The 14399-nt window shown below is 37.3% G+C and overlaps 1 protein-coding gene across 3 annotated transcripts in view; it reads left to right on the forward strand.

The window, feature by feature from the left end:
• The window catches only part of LOC105498446 (solute carrier family 35 member D1), a 58325-nt gene that overhangs the window by 11437 nt on the left and 32489 nt on the right, over nt 1-14399 (forward strand). For all 3 annotated transcript variants that reach the window (XM_011770528.3, XM_011770529.3, XM_011770530.3), the window contains one exon: nt 1839-1931. In XM_011770528.3, the coding sequence (XP_011768830.1) occupies nt 1839-1931 (93 nt within the window). The remainder of the gene's footprint in view (nt 1-1838; nt 1932-14399) is intronic.

Genomic DNA, 14399 nt, shown 5'->3' on the forward strand with positions numbered 1-14399 from the left:
TTTCTCTATGTTGGCCAGGCTGGTCTCAAATTCCTGACCTCAGGTGATCGCCTGTCTCGGCCTCCCCAAATGCTGGGATGACAGGCATGAGCCACTGCACCCAGCCTAATCAGCTAGTTTTCTGTTGTTGGGTATTTATTTCCAATTTTTCAGTGTTGCTTTTGAGAAGGCAGTTCAACTTTTCTCATCAGTCAGTAATCTTTCAATCACAGGAGTTAGGCAAGTACTATGCCCCCATCCTTACCACTCCCTCACTGTCCCCCCTTCCCACCTCTCAAACCCTGGTCCGCATTTTCAGGAGACTGCTTCATGCTAAATGTTCCATAAGTGTGTGAATCAAAAGTGGACTCAGAGTTCTTATAGGCTCCCTGTGTTTGAAGATGTGTGTTGTCCTTTGTTGCTCCCTAGTAGTTAAGAACCCAATGAGTCATACTGTGTTCTGGGAGTTGTAGTTATAGTAATCTTAATCTTCATTGTACTTCATGTGCACATTTTCAGAAATACTTCACTGAGAAGTGCTGTCCGTTATTACTGGTCTAGGCCTGAGTCTGTGTGTCTGAATCTGGCCATCTTTTTTTGTTTGCTTGCTTTGTGCTTTTTGTTTGTTTTTTTTTTTTGAGCTAGGGTCTTGCTCTGTTGCACAAGTTGGAATGCAGTGGCATAATCAGAGCTCACTGTAGCCTCCCTCGGATTCCTGGGTTCAAGGAGCCCTCCCACCTCAGTCTCCTGAGTAGCTGGGACTACAGGTGCATACCACCATTCCTGGCTAATTTTTTTTTTTTTTTTTTAATTTAAGATAGGTTTTTGCTCTGTTAACCAGGCTGGAGTATAGTGGTACGATCTCAATCTTGGCTCACTGCAGCCTTGAACTCCCAGGCTTAAGTAATCCACCCACATCAGCCTCCTCAGTAGCTGGGATTTAACAGGCATGTGCCACCATGCTCTGCTAGGTTTTTTTTTTTTTTTTTTTTGAGATGGAATCTCACTCTGTCATCCAGGCTGAAGTGCAATGGTGCGATCTTGGCTCACTGCACCTCCACCTCACAGGTTCAAGCGATTCTCCTGCCTCAGCCTCCCTAGTAGCTGGGACTACAGGCACCCGCCATCATGCCCGGCTAATTTTTGTATTTTTGTAGAGATGGTTTCACTGTGTTTGCCAGGCTGGTCTTGAACTCTGACCTCAAGTGATCTCCCTGCCTCAGTCTCCCAAAGTGCTGGGATTACAGGCGTGAGCCACTGTGCCCGGCCGTTTTTGTATTTTTTGTAGAGACAGTGTTTCACCATGTTGCCCATGTTGGTCTTGAACTCCTGGGCTCAAGCAGTCTATCCGCCTCAGCCTCCCAAACTGCTGAGTGTACAGGTGTGATGAGCCACCATGTCCAGCTTCATCCATCTTTCTTATATGACACTGCTAGGCTTCTAAAAAGCCCAAGACATACTCAGTGGCTCTTGATTCAGTTCTGGAAAGAGAATGGATTCAGAGGGATGTTTCGATATTGGTGTGTGTGTGTCTGTGTGTGTGTGTGTGTTCAGAATAACCTCTTTTCTCCTAGCTATTTTGAGGCAGTCAGTTGTCATTTTTTATTTCTCTGACCTTAAGCACTTGAGGAATTTGTTTCAAGTAAGTATAAAATTTTGTAAGGTGCTTTTTTTGGTCTTGAAAGTTTAGGTTATTCCTTAATGTTTGCAAAACTTCTAACTTAATTCATTTGCTGTGTATGTTGTAGGGGAGGGTGTGTGTGTTTGTGTATGTATGTGTAGTTTGAGTGGTATTTTGTACAGTGTTGTATCTGCTAGAACCAAATGCAGATGAAACACCTAATTATTTACTGTCCTAGGAGCTGGGAAAATATGGACTGCTCTATTACAATGCATTGTTCATGATTCTGCCCACCCTGGCCATTGCGTATTTCACAGGAGATGCACAAAAGGTAGGATTTTCTAATTATGGTTTAATGGTTTATGCTGATGAACTGCATTATTATTTATGATGAAAAGATAGACTTTGTTGTTCAAAAGAAATATGCTTATTAAGTGACCGAAAACTGAGCATTTACTCTTTAAATTGCTGATGTCATGCTAACCTCTTTTCTTGGCGTAAACATTGGATAGTACTAAGATGACTCAAAATAGCCCTGCTGTCAACATAAAAATAGTGCTTGCCAGCTAGTGTCCTTTTCTTACATGCCAGAAGGATAGAGGAAGGGAATTTTTACATTTCTGCTAAACTGTAAAATAGGAATAGTAGTAAACTATCCTTAAGAAACAAAAACCTTGAAATAGTAAAATTCTCCAAATCCTAAACAAAATGCTAGGCGTTGCTAGAGGTTTTCAGTTTTAGTGTACAATTGTCATCCTGGTTTAACTCCCAACTTGTTTTTTTTTCCTTCAGGAGATATTTAGCATTGTTTGGCGACTTAACCATATAAAGAACAACTAATATAGTAGTTTACCAATTTTCTACAAATGTCTAGCTAAATAAATACAGAATAGAGTAGTAAAATAAATCTGGAGAAGAATTTTTCTCTAAAACAAGACTATATAGGAGACAAATTGATAACATATTATTAGAATTCACAACTTTCTGCAAACTAAATGGAAATCTAGAATTATGGCAAAGATTCTGTACCAAGATTCCTTCTAATGATTCCTCTGGCTAGTAACTTCTTCACAATAAGTATGTTGGTCATTTACTCTAAAGACAGTGATGATTTTTACAAATTTGTGGGAGCTAAAATAAAAGAGATTTTTAAAAGCAGTTGGACTGTTAAATTGTTCTTGAACCAAAGGCAGGAGACTGACAGCTTATGAAGCTGTTCCCCTCCGCCCCCGCCGTCATACCTCTTTCTTTTAAAGAACTGATACAGGTCATCTTGAATGTATGTGTAAACGTTTTAATGAACTGTGACCTACCTGTCAGCAGGCCTAAAAATGACACCAAAGTAGGAAACAGTTATTTCTCTAATAAAGAGTATTGAGTAAGTATTTTGTGGCTGTGAAAAAAAGTGGTACAAGAAACTAACATTTATTGAATCCCTATTATGTGTTAGTCACTTTATATATTTAATATAATGTAGTTTTTATAACAGTCAAGAAAATTTTAATTATACCTATTTTACTAATGTGGAAGGACAGGTTCAGAGAGACTAAGAAACTTGTCCAGTGTCATACTATTGGGAAATAGGGGAGTCAAGATTTAAACCCAAGCCTGACTCCAAAGGCTGTGGGCTTTGGAGCAAGACTAGTGACTAATAGAAGCACCCCTCACTCTCCAGCTTTGGGACGAGAATATGGTGTGATATATGGTTCTAAATCTTGAGGCCAATCTGAGAAAGCTGGAAGAATTAATTTGCTTAGGGAACGTATACAGTTTCTTTTAGCAGACATTGAACCAAATGGACTAAGAGAGCAATTTGTATGGCCCTTTGGAGGGAGAGTAATCTAGGTCAAGGAAGAGCAGGTTCCAAGTCCTGAAGTGAGAGTGCTTAGCATTTTTTAAATGGGCAAATACCAGGAAAAGTCAAAGTGGGCCTTGAAAAATGTGGAGGAAGAGAAACAAAATGTACATTCCGGGTAGAAGTAACAGCATGAGCACAGGCACAACTGCAAAGACCAGACTCTTCAAATTAGAAGGTAGAAGTCAAAGATCTTGGAAACATTAGCAGAGACCTTAGAGAATGTCTGGTTTGAGCCTCTTATTTCGTAGATGGGGAAACTGGACCCCAGAGAGGACTAGAACCTAGATTGTTTAATTCTAAGCAGGTGCTATTACTATTCCCACCATACCACACCCTGATTCCTTCTAAATTAGGACCAGTGCTAGACACAAGAATTTGACATTTACTTTGCAGGTAGTGACAAGTCCTTAAAAGTTTGTGACAAAGGACTGGGTGTGGTGGCTCCCACCTATAATCCTAGCCCTTGTGGAGGTGGGCAGATTGCTTGAGCCCAGGAGTTCAAGACCAACCTGGGCAACATGGCAAAACTCCATCTCTACAAAAAGTTCCAAAAAAATTAGCACGCATGGTTGGGCGTGTCTGTAGTCCCAGCTACTGGGGAGGCTGAGGTGGGAGGATCACTTGAGCCCAGGAGGTCGAGGCTGCAGTGAGCCATGATTGTGCCACTGCACTCCAGCCTGGGTGACAAAGCAAGGCCGTGTCTCCAAAAAAAAAAAAAAAAAAAAAAAAAAAAAAATTTGTGATATAAGTGGTACAGTGGGGAGAATTTAGGACTCTCAGAATGCAGAAAACTAGCTACCTCCAGTTCTATGCCTGACCACCATCTGACTTTGGATAAGTCCCTTCTGCTCTCCCATTTAGCTTTATCATGTGTAAAATGAGTCTCTAGGTACAGCCCTTTCTGGGGTTGAGACAGAGTTTCTGAGGAGTAAAAGCCATGGTGTTGTGGAAACAGGCAGCTATTCTCACAGCTGGCATGAGCCTAGTACTCCCCGGTAATCAGTGCTGATAAACTGCTCTCATTTGTTGGACTGCAGACTTTCCTGACCAACTTTGAATGGGTGCCATTTTGAATGGAAACTTTCTATGTATTGAATGAAAAGATTTCTAAGATGAATGGTTAAATGAAAAAGCACAGTGCAAAATGGTGCATATGGTATCCTACCTTTTGGGTAAAATAAAAAGGAAAATAAGAATACCTGTCCCCCCCCCACACACACACAATTTTTTCACTTATTTAAATAAAGAAACTCTGGAAAAATATACATGAAACTGATAAATAATTTTTGTGCATATTGTAGGAACAGGGTAAGTAGAACAGGAATGGGAGGGAGACTTCTCAAACTATTCATCTTTCTATTTTTTTTTGATTATAGGACCACGTAAATGTATTTAAAAACTATATCAAAGGAACAATAAGGAAAAGATAGTTTTTCTATAAATGACTACTATCCTGTGATGAACCTTAAATTTGAAAATAACTGGGGACAGGGCACAAGTCAGTTTGTTATCATCCGAAGTTGCAGACTCTTGACCCATATTGCAAATTGAAGCAAAATTGATGCAAATTATTCTGAAAGTCTCACTGTTAAATTTAGTAGGCAGAATTTAACTTTGTTAGGACAAGAATCCAACAAAGGGGCTCTGAAAGATCAGCTCCCCAGAGAGCTAGGAGTTGGATACAGCAGTTGATGAGTTGATACAGCCTTTAAGCAAGAATTGGAGGCCAAGGATGAAAAAAATGAAATTATAATACCATAAAAATTTAAAGGAAAGTTCCAGTTGAAAAACTCATCCCAGTGAGCACATAATGCAAGGTCTTACAAAGCATTTTGAGAAACCTAACGTGTGTGTGTGTGTGTGTGTGTGTGTGTGTGTGTGTGTATGTATGTATATGTATGTATATACATATTTAAAGTGTATTCAAGGTTCTCAAAGTTCTGGGTTTACCAGAAACCAAGGAACAAATAAATATATTCAGCACTTAGTTTTTAAAACATGTATCTTCTAACTTTAAAACATTTTTTAAAACTATGCCTCATGCAAAAACGAGCTTACTGTTAATAAAAGATACTAGTTAACATAGATAAAGGCAGAGTAGACATCACTTGACCAATGACTTTCCAAAGCATCAGTACAGATTGTGTTTAAACTTACTAATTGCTTCCTCCAGATGGGAATTTTTTTTAGTACAAAGCCAGTGATTCAGTCACAGGAGTTGGAGCTTGACTTTCTGGCAGCACACCCCAATAGGTGTTCTCACATAGGGATGGAAGAACAGACCCCCTTGCTGTAGATCTCACAAGGCTAGTTCTGTGGTATGCTGTATAATGTCTCCATTATATCACTGGCTAAATTACATGGTTTAGGGGAGTTATAGGAAAAGTTGCTGCACAAATTGTCTGCCTGGAGGTGTCTCATACTAAGCATTGCTGACTAAATAATGAAGTAATTTTAGGCTGTTGAGTTAGCCTGTTTAGAATTATTCATCTTTTCTGGATTGCTCTGTGGAACATACAGATTGATTTTCAGATTCTGATTTATTCTCACCACATACAGACAGATTTCTTCTGTTTTCTGGGCCTTGGTGTTCCCATATGTAAAACAGGTTGGTTGGATCAGTTATTCTTTAGTTATGAATGAGTAGATCTTTCTCTTTGCCTGTATATTATTTGACTGATACTGTTTTGTTTTTAACCATTCTTACCTCTGAGATATCTCTTTTTAAATAAGAGCATGTGACCTACTTGGCAAGCTGGAATATGTAGTTTTGACATGACATGTAGGTTTTATTTTATATAGGTGGCACCACTGACATTATCTTCTTTCTGCCTTAGCAAGTTTCCTAACAGTTTACTTTCAGATAAGGATTCAATTTTTTTCTCAGTAATTTTTCAGGGAAAGAATTTTCAGAATAGAATATCATTTATTAATCTTTTTTCTTTACCATGACGTGCAAACTCAGTGGTTTATTTTTAGACTTAATAGTAAACAGAGATGTATTAAAACACTAAGAAAATATCTGTCACACTTTGGATTTTAGTTCAGATTTCAGACGAGTTGATGACTCTGCTTAGCAAATTTCCGGGACGTGGGGATTGGTCGCCTCAAGTGGACCTTGAAACTTTTCCGTACTTCTAAGTAGACTAGGGTTGGTAAGTTATAAATTGGTGCTAAGTTATCCTGTGCTCATTGTAGATATTACCAAGTAGTCACAGCACTTTCTTGCTATGCTTACACATAGCCTAAGACTGTTTACCAAGACAGGAGTCTAGACAGCCAGAATCAATTGATCAGAGCTGGTACAAAAGACAAAATCTGATTGCATCCCTGGACTAGAGTTTAGCCTTTGTACTGATTGTGTAGTTTTTGTGCTAATCTTACTCAGATACTCCCTTTCTCTCTTAATTTCCTTAACCTGGGCAACAAAAAAAACAAATTTTTTAAATTAAAAATTTTTTCAAATATTTTTATTTAGCTAAAAGTTTTAAAACAAAATGTCTAGTTATACACTGTAACTGTGGTATGTAAACTACTCTTATTTTACACATAAAGACAAAAAGATGAACCAATAAAAAATAATACCTACAACAACTTTTCAACACATTGACAGTACAGTAAGGTATCAAGAGAAACAATAGAAAATTAAAAAGTAAGGGGATGAAATTAAGGTGTAGAGTTTTTATTAGTTTTCTTTTTGCTTATTTGTTTATGCACACAGTATTAAGTTGTTGTCAGCTTAAAATACTGGGTTATTAGGTTGTGTTTGCAAGCCTCATGGTAATGTCAAATGAAAAAGTATACAACAGATACATAAAAAATGAAAGGCAAGAAATGAAATTATGCCACCACAGAAAATCACCTTCACTGAAAGGAAGACAGGAAGGAAGGAAAGAAGAAAGAGAAGACCACAGAACTACCAGAACAAAATGGCAGAAGCAAGTCCTTACTTACCAGTAATAATATTGAATGTAAATGGACTAAACTCTCCAATCAAAAGACAGGGTAGCTGAATGGATAAAAAAAGAAGAAGAAGAAGAAGAAAAAGACCTAGTGATATGTTGCTTACAAGCTTACAAGACACACACTTCACCTGTAAAGATGCACATGGACGGAAAACAAAGGGATGGAAAAATATAATCCATGCCAGTGGAAACCAGAAAAGAGCAGACATAGCTATACTTACGTCAGACAGTATAAATTTTAAGACAAAAACTGTAAGAAGAGACAAAGAAGGTCACTATATAATGATAAAGGGGTAAATTCAGCAAGAGGATATAACAGTTGTAAATATATATGCACGCAACACTGGAACACCCGAATATATTTTAAGTTAAAATACATTAACTTAAATTAACCAAATAAATGAAAGATCTCTACAGTGAAAACTATAAAACACTGATGCAAGAATGCACTGATATATAAAACAAATACTACTAGATCTAAAGAGAGAGAGAGAGAGATCCCAATACAGTAATAGCTGGAAACTACAACACCCCAGTTTCAGCATTGGACAGATCTTTCAGACAGAAAATCAACAAAGAAACATTGGATTTAATCTGCACTGTAGACCAAATTGGCCTAATAGATATTTACGGAACATTTCATCCAGTGGTTGCAGGATACACATTCTTTTTCCCAGCACACGGATCCTTCTCAAGGACAGACCATATGTTAGATCACAAGACAAGTTTTAAAACATTCAAAAAATTGAAATAATATTCAGCATCTTCTCTGACTACAATAGAATAACACTAGAAGTTAATAATGAGGGATTTTGGAATACATGGAAATTAAACAGTATGTTCCTGAATGACAAATGGGTTAATGAAGAAATGAAGATGGAAATTAAAAAATTTCTTGAAACAAATGATAATGGAAAACCAAAACTTATGGTATACAGCAAAAACAGTACTAAGAGGATAAGTTTACAGCTGTAAATGCCTACATCAAAAAAAAAAAAAAAAAAAAAAAGGAAAAAAAAAACTTCAAATAAACAACCTAATGATACATCTTAAAGAACTAGAAAAGCAAGTTATTTTGGGTTCCACACCCAAAAAGATTTTTTGGTTTTCTGAAAAGAAAAAATTGACAAACCTTTAGCCAGACTAAGAAAAAAAGAGAGAAGACCCAAGTAAATAATATCAGAGCTAAAAAAGGAGACGTTACAATGGATACCACAGAAATTCAAAAGATCATTATTGGCTACTATGAGCAACTATATGCCAATAGATTGGAAAAGCTGAAACAAATGGATAAATTGCTGGACACATACAGCCTACAAAGATTCAATCATGTAGAAATCCAAAACCTGAACAGACCAGTAACAAGGAATGAGATCAAAGCTGTGATAAAAAGTCTCCAAGCAAAGGAAAGCCTGGATATGGCTTCACTGCTGAATTCTACGAAACATTTAAAGAAGAACAAATGCCAATCTTACTGAAACTATTCCGAAAAATAGAGGAGGAGGGCATACTTCCAGAGTTATTCTGCAAGGCCAGTATTACCTTGATACCAAAGTCAGACAAAGATGCATTAAACACACACACACACACACACACACACACACACACACACACACACACAAAACACAGAACTGTAGGCCAGTATCACTGATGAATAGTAATGGAGTAATCCTCAACAAAAATACTAGCAAACCCAATTCAACAACACATTAAAAAGATCATTCATCATGACCAAGTGGGATTTATCCCAGGGATGCAAGGATGGTTCAGGATACACAAATCAATGAATGTAATACATCATATCAGCAGAATGAAGGACAAAAGCCAAACGGTCATTTCAGTTGATTGATGGTGGAAAAATCATTTGATAAAATTCAAAATCCCTTCATGATAAAAATCCTCAAAAAACTGGGTATAGAAGGAACATACCTCAGTGTAATTAGAAACAATATATGACAGATGAATGGGCAATATCATACTGAATAGGGAAAAATGGAAAGCCTTTTTTCTAAGATCAGAACACAACAAGGATGCCCACTTTCACCACTGTTACTCAACATAATATTGGAAGTCCTTAGCTAAGTCAATCAGACAAGAGAAAGAAAGGGCATCCAGATTGAAAAAGGAGTCAAATTATCCTGGTTTGCAAATGATAGGATCATGTACTTAGAAAAACCTAAAGACTCCATCAAAAAACTATTAGAACTGATAAACAAATTCACTAAAATTGCAGGATAAAAAAATCAACATACAAAAATCAGTGGCATTTCCATATGGCAATAGCAAACAATCTGAAAAGGAAGTCAAGAAAGTAATTCCATTTATAATAGCTACAAATGAAATAAAATACTTTAACTTAAAATTAACCAAAGTAGTGAAGAGTCTCTACAGTGAAAACTGTAAAACACTGATGCAAGAAATTGAAGAGGACACAAGAAATGGAAAGTTATTCCATGTTCATGGATTGGAAAAATCAGTGTTGTTAAAATGTTCATACTACCTGAAGCAATCTACAGATTTAATGCAACCCCTGTCAAAATACCAGTGAAATTCTTCACAGAAATAGGAAAAACGATCCTAAAATTTATGTGGAACCACAAAAGACCCAGAATAGCCAAAGCTATCCCAAGCAAAGGGAACAAAACTGGAGGAATCACATTACCTGACTTCAAATTATACTACAGAGCTATAGTAACCAAAACAGTGTGGTAATGTTATAAAAACAGACACATAGATCAGTGGAATCTATGTGTCTGAATAGAACACAGAACTAAATCCATACATCTACAGTAAACTAATTTTTGACAGTGGTGCCAAGAACATACACTGGGGAAAGGACAGTCTCTTCAATGTATGGTTCAGGGAAAACCGGGTTTACATATGCAAAAGAATGAAGCTAGATCCCTGTCTTCTGCCTTGGACAAAAATCAAATCAAAATGGATTAAAGACTTATCTAAAACTTCAAAGTATGAAACTAGTAGAAGAAAATATTGAGGAAACTCTCCCCGATATTGGACTGGACAAGGATTTCTTAGTAATACCCCATAAGCACAGACAACCAAAGTAAAAATGGACAAATGGAATCACATCAAGTTAAAAAGCTTCTGCACAGTGAAGAAAACAATTAACAGTGAAGAGACAACCCACAGAATGGGAGAAAATATTTGCAAATATTTGAAAAACAACTCTATAGGAAAAAATTTAGTAATCTGATTAAAATAATTGACAAAAGATCTGAGTAGACATTTCTCAAAAGAAGACAGATGGCAAACAGTCATATACAAAACGTGCTAAACATTGTTGATCAGAGAAATGCAAACTAAAACTACAATGAGATATCATCTCACCTTAGTTAAAAAGGCTTTTATCCAAAAGTCAGGCAATAACAAATGCTGCTAAGGGTGTGCATAAAAGGGAACCCTCATACACTCTTGGTAGGAATGTAAATTAGTACAAACACTATGGAGAACAGTTTGGAGGTTCCTCAAAAAACTAAAAATGCAGCTATCATATAGTCTAGCAATACCACTGCTGGGTAAAACCCAAAAGAAAGGAAATCAGTATATCGAGGAGATACCCCCATTTTTATTGTAGCACTGTTCACAGTAGCCAAGATATGCAAGCAACTCAAGTGTCCATCAGCAGATGAATGGATAAAGAAAATGTGGTACATATAAACAATGGAGTACTATTCAGCCATAAAAAAGGAGATGCTGACATTCACAACAACATGGATGGAACTGGAGGTCATTACGTTAAGCAAAATAAGGCAGGCACAGAAAGACAAGCTTCACATGTTCTCACTTATTTGTGGGAACTAAACATTAGAACAATTGATCTGGTGGAGATAGAGAGTACGTGGTTTACCAGAGGCTGGCAAGGGTAGTTGGAAGGGGGTGGGTGGTGTGGGAGGAAAGCTGGAAGGGTTAAGAGGTACAAAAAATGGTTAGAAAAAATAAGACTTAGTATTTGGTAGCACAACAAAATAATTGTACATTTCAAAATATAACTAAAAGAGTATAATTGGATTGTTTGTAATACAAAGGATAAATGCTTGAGGGGATGGATACCCCATTTACCCTGATGTGATTTATTATTATTATTTTGAGACAGAGTTTCCCTCTTGTTGCCCAGGCTGGAGTGCAATGGTGTGATCTTGGCTCACTGCAACCTCTGCCTCCTGAGTTCAAGTGATTGTCCTGCCTCAGCTTCCTGAGTAGCTGGGATTACAGGTGCATGCCACCATGTCCAGCTAATTTTTGTATTTTTAGTAGAGACAGGGTTTCTCCGTGTTGGTCAGGCTGGTCTTGAACGCCTGACCTCAGGTGATTCGACTGCCTCGGCCTCCCAAAGTGCCGGGATTACAGGTGTGAGCCACCGAGCCCAACCCCTGATGTGATTATTACACATTGCATACCTGTATCAAAATAGCCTCCACCCATAAATATATACACCTACCATGTACCCACAAAAATTAACAATTAAAAAAATTTTTTTTTAAAAAGCATAGTTATAGGTAGTGGTAGGTCCATATAACATTTGCTGTCTCCCTTTGATTATGGGATATTGTTTTCACTCCTGGGGTATTTACATTATACTCCTGGCACCTGTAGCACTAAAGACTTTATTCAAAACAGAAGGAAAGCCTAAGAAAGCATCTTTGTATATTAAATCTGTAATCACAGTTACCAGTCAGCTAAGACTGAAGATTCCAGGCCTTGTGGCGGAGAGACTCTTTAGTTCTGTGTCACACACAGAATGACCAGGTAGGTCATTCTCTTCACAGTGGCTCTTTATCAGAGCTTTCTCTAGAAGCAGAAGTTTTGTTTTGTTTTAAATGTTTTTTTTTTTTCCTGATTAACAAAATATATGTTCACCGTGCCTTCTGTTTCCTATCTTAGGGAGAATAAAAAATCCACTTACAAATCTACCACCAAGAGATAACAGTGGTGGAAGTTTAAGTGAATAATCTCTTCTGTATGTAAATTCTGTATACATTTAAAGTGTCTGCATAGTCTCTCTGTTGATCCTCACAGGAGGCAGATATACAGCAGACTGTTTTCTACATTGGTAATACAGGTAGAGTCTCACTGATGTTAAATAACTATCATGGCCACACAGAAAGTTAATGGCAGTTAGAATTAGAACTCCTGCTATTTGACTCACTGATTGGTAACCATGTGGAGCCATAAAGGAAAAAAAAAAAAAAATTGAGAACATGTTGTTGCCTTGCCTTTGTTTTTTTCCAGCAGTACAGATGGAAAGACTATAGGCTATGGAGCTGAACAGGTACTTACTAGGTAGATATTTTGGACATGTTACTGAATGTTTCTGAGCCTGGTACATAATAGGCACTTAATAAGCAGTAGTTTTTATTTTTTATTTTTAATGCTATCTTTATGGCAGGGAGAATGGGCTCGTTTGCACTGTAGGGACTGCCAGCGTTCTGTTTTTCCTACAGCTGTACTTTCAAATGGCTGCTGCTGCTTTCGTTGCAGCCAAAGATCTATTCCTGTGGCAAAGCAGAGGAATGCAACAGTGTGCTTGTGCCATAGACTGACTTTCTCCAGAGACAGGCCAAATACTTAGAGAAATAAAAAAAAATCCCATGAGAATTATTTTTCTGTTTTTGAATTTTATCTGAATGGAATCATATCCATGAGATTTAATATCCATGAGATTTTAATATCCTGAAGATGTCATTATTATGTCCCCAAAGGAGACTGTGCAGTATATACTTGGTGCATTTTTCTGAATCAAATGTAACATTCAGTGTAGAGAGCCTTGGGGCTTAGCATATGTAGACTCATGTTCACCGTATACAACCTGTGTGACCTAAAGTAAGTCGCCTGTCTTCTGGGTATAATAAGATCTGGCCTTTCTCTCCCACAGGATTGTCATGGCAATTAAATGACATGATATATGCAGAAGCACTTGGTAAACCATAAAGCACTCCAAAAATGTATGGCAGCACTTTTTTGTTTTTAATTTATTTTATCATTTGCTCCTTGATTATCAGGAAACCTGATAATCCAACTCTAAGTTATCTTCCTTTCCTGGCTAAGTTATTCTTTTACCCCGAAGTCATTAAGAATAGAGAATATTCTTCTTTAGCGTAGTGCCCCAAAGCCTGCCTGGGGCCTGGCACGCGGGACTTAATAGATGTCAGAATCATACACCGAAAGCAGAGGAGATATTTAGAGCTAAAGGAGAGAAGAAACTTAGGTTTATGAGAGGTTTATTTGAGGTCTTTGCCAAATAATTCTGATTACTGACCACTGATTAAGTCACTGATAAAAAAAATTAAAAGTAATGATTATATATAGTAGCTGACATCATTTATTGAGCCAGATTCCCTCCATGTCAGCAATTGTATCCATTTTTTTTTGTAATTCTGATCACTCTGTAGGTGAGGCCTTATTATTCATCTTTTTACCTATGTAGAAACTAAGGTTCAGAGAATTATCTTTGTCCCTTACAACAACTTATTCTCTATTCTTAATGACTTCGGGGTAAAAGAATAGCTTAGCCAGGAAAGGAAGATAACTTAGAGTTGGAGGAAAGGTTTTAGGGCTGAGATTTCTTTTATGTGTTTTAGCTTGGGTAAATAAAGTCTCTGCTTTTCAAGCTGATCTAATACTCTTGTCACAACTGGAAGAAGCCTTAATACCCGTGCAGTTCTCCCTTACAGAAGCTCAGTCTAGCATAATGAAGCAGTGGTGAGGTGGTAAAAGACACCAGGCTTCTGAATCCCGGTCCTCCTACCTTTCTAGGTACAGTGGCTTTTCCTGCAGGGTATACATAACCTTTCCATTGCCTAAGTGTTCGTTTACTGGGTTATGCCTTCTCTGTTCAAAGAAAAAACAAAAACAAAAACAAACAAACAAAACAAACAGTGCAAATTAATGAGTTATATGCAGTTCAGATGACCTTTAATTATTAGAAGAAAAGTTAAAATTATATATTTTGTTAACT

Source organism: Macaca nemestrina, chromosome 1 (assembly GCF_043159975.1).
Source record: "Macaca nemestrina isolate mMacNem1 chromosome 1, mMacNem.hap1, whole genome shotgun sequence".
Taxonomy (NCBI): Eukaryota; Metazoa; Chordata; class Mammalia; order Primates; family Cercopithecidae; genus Macaca; species Macaca nemestrina.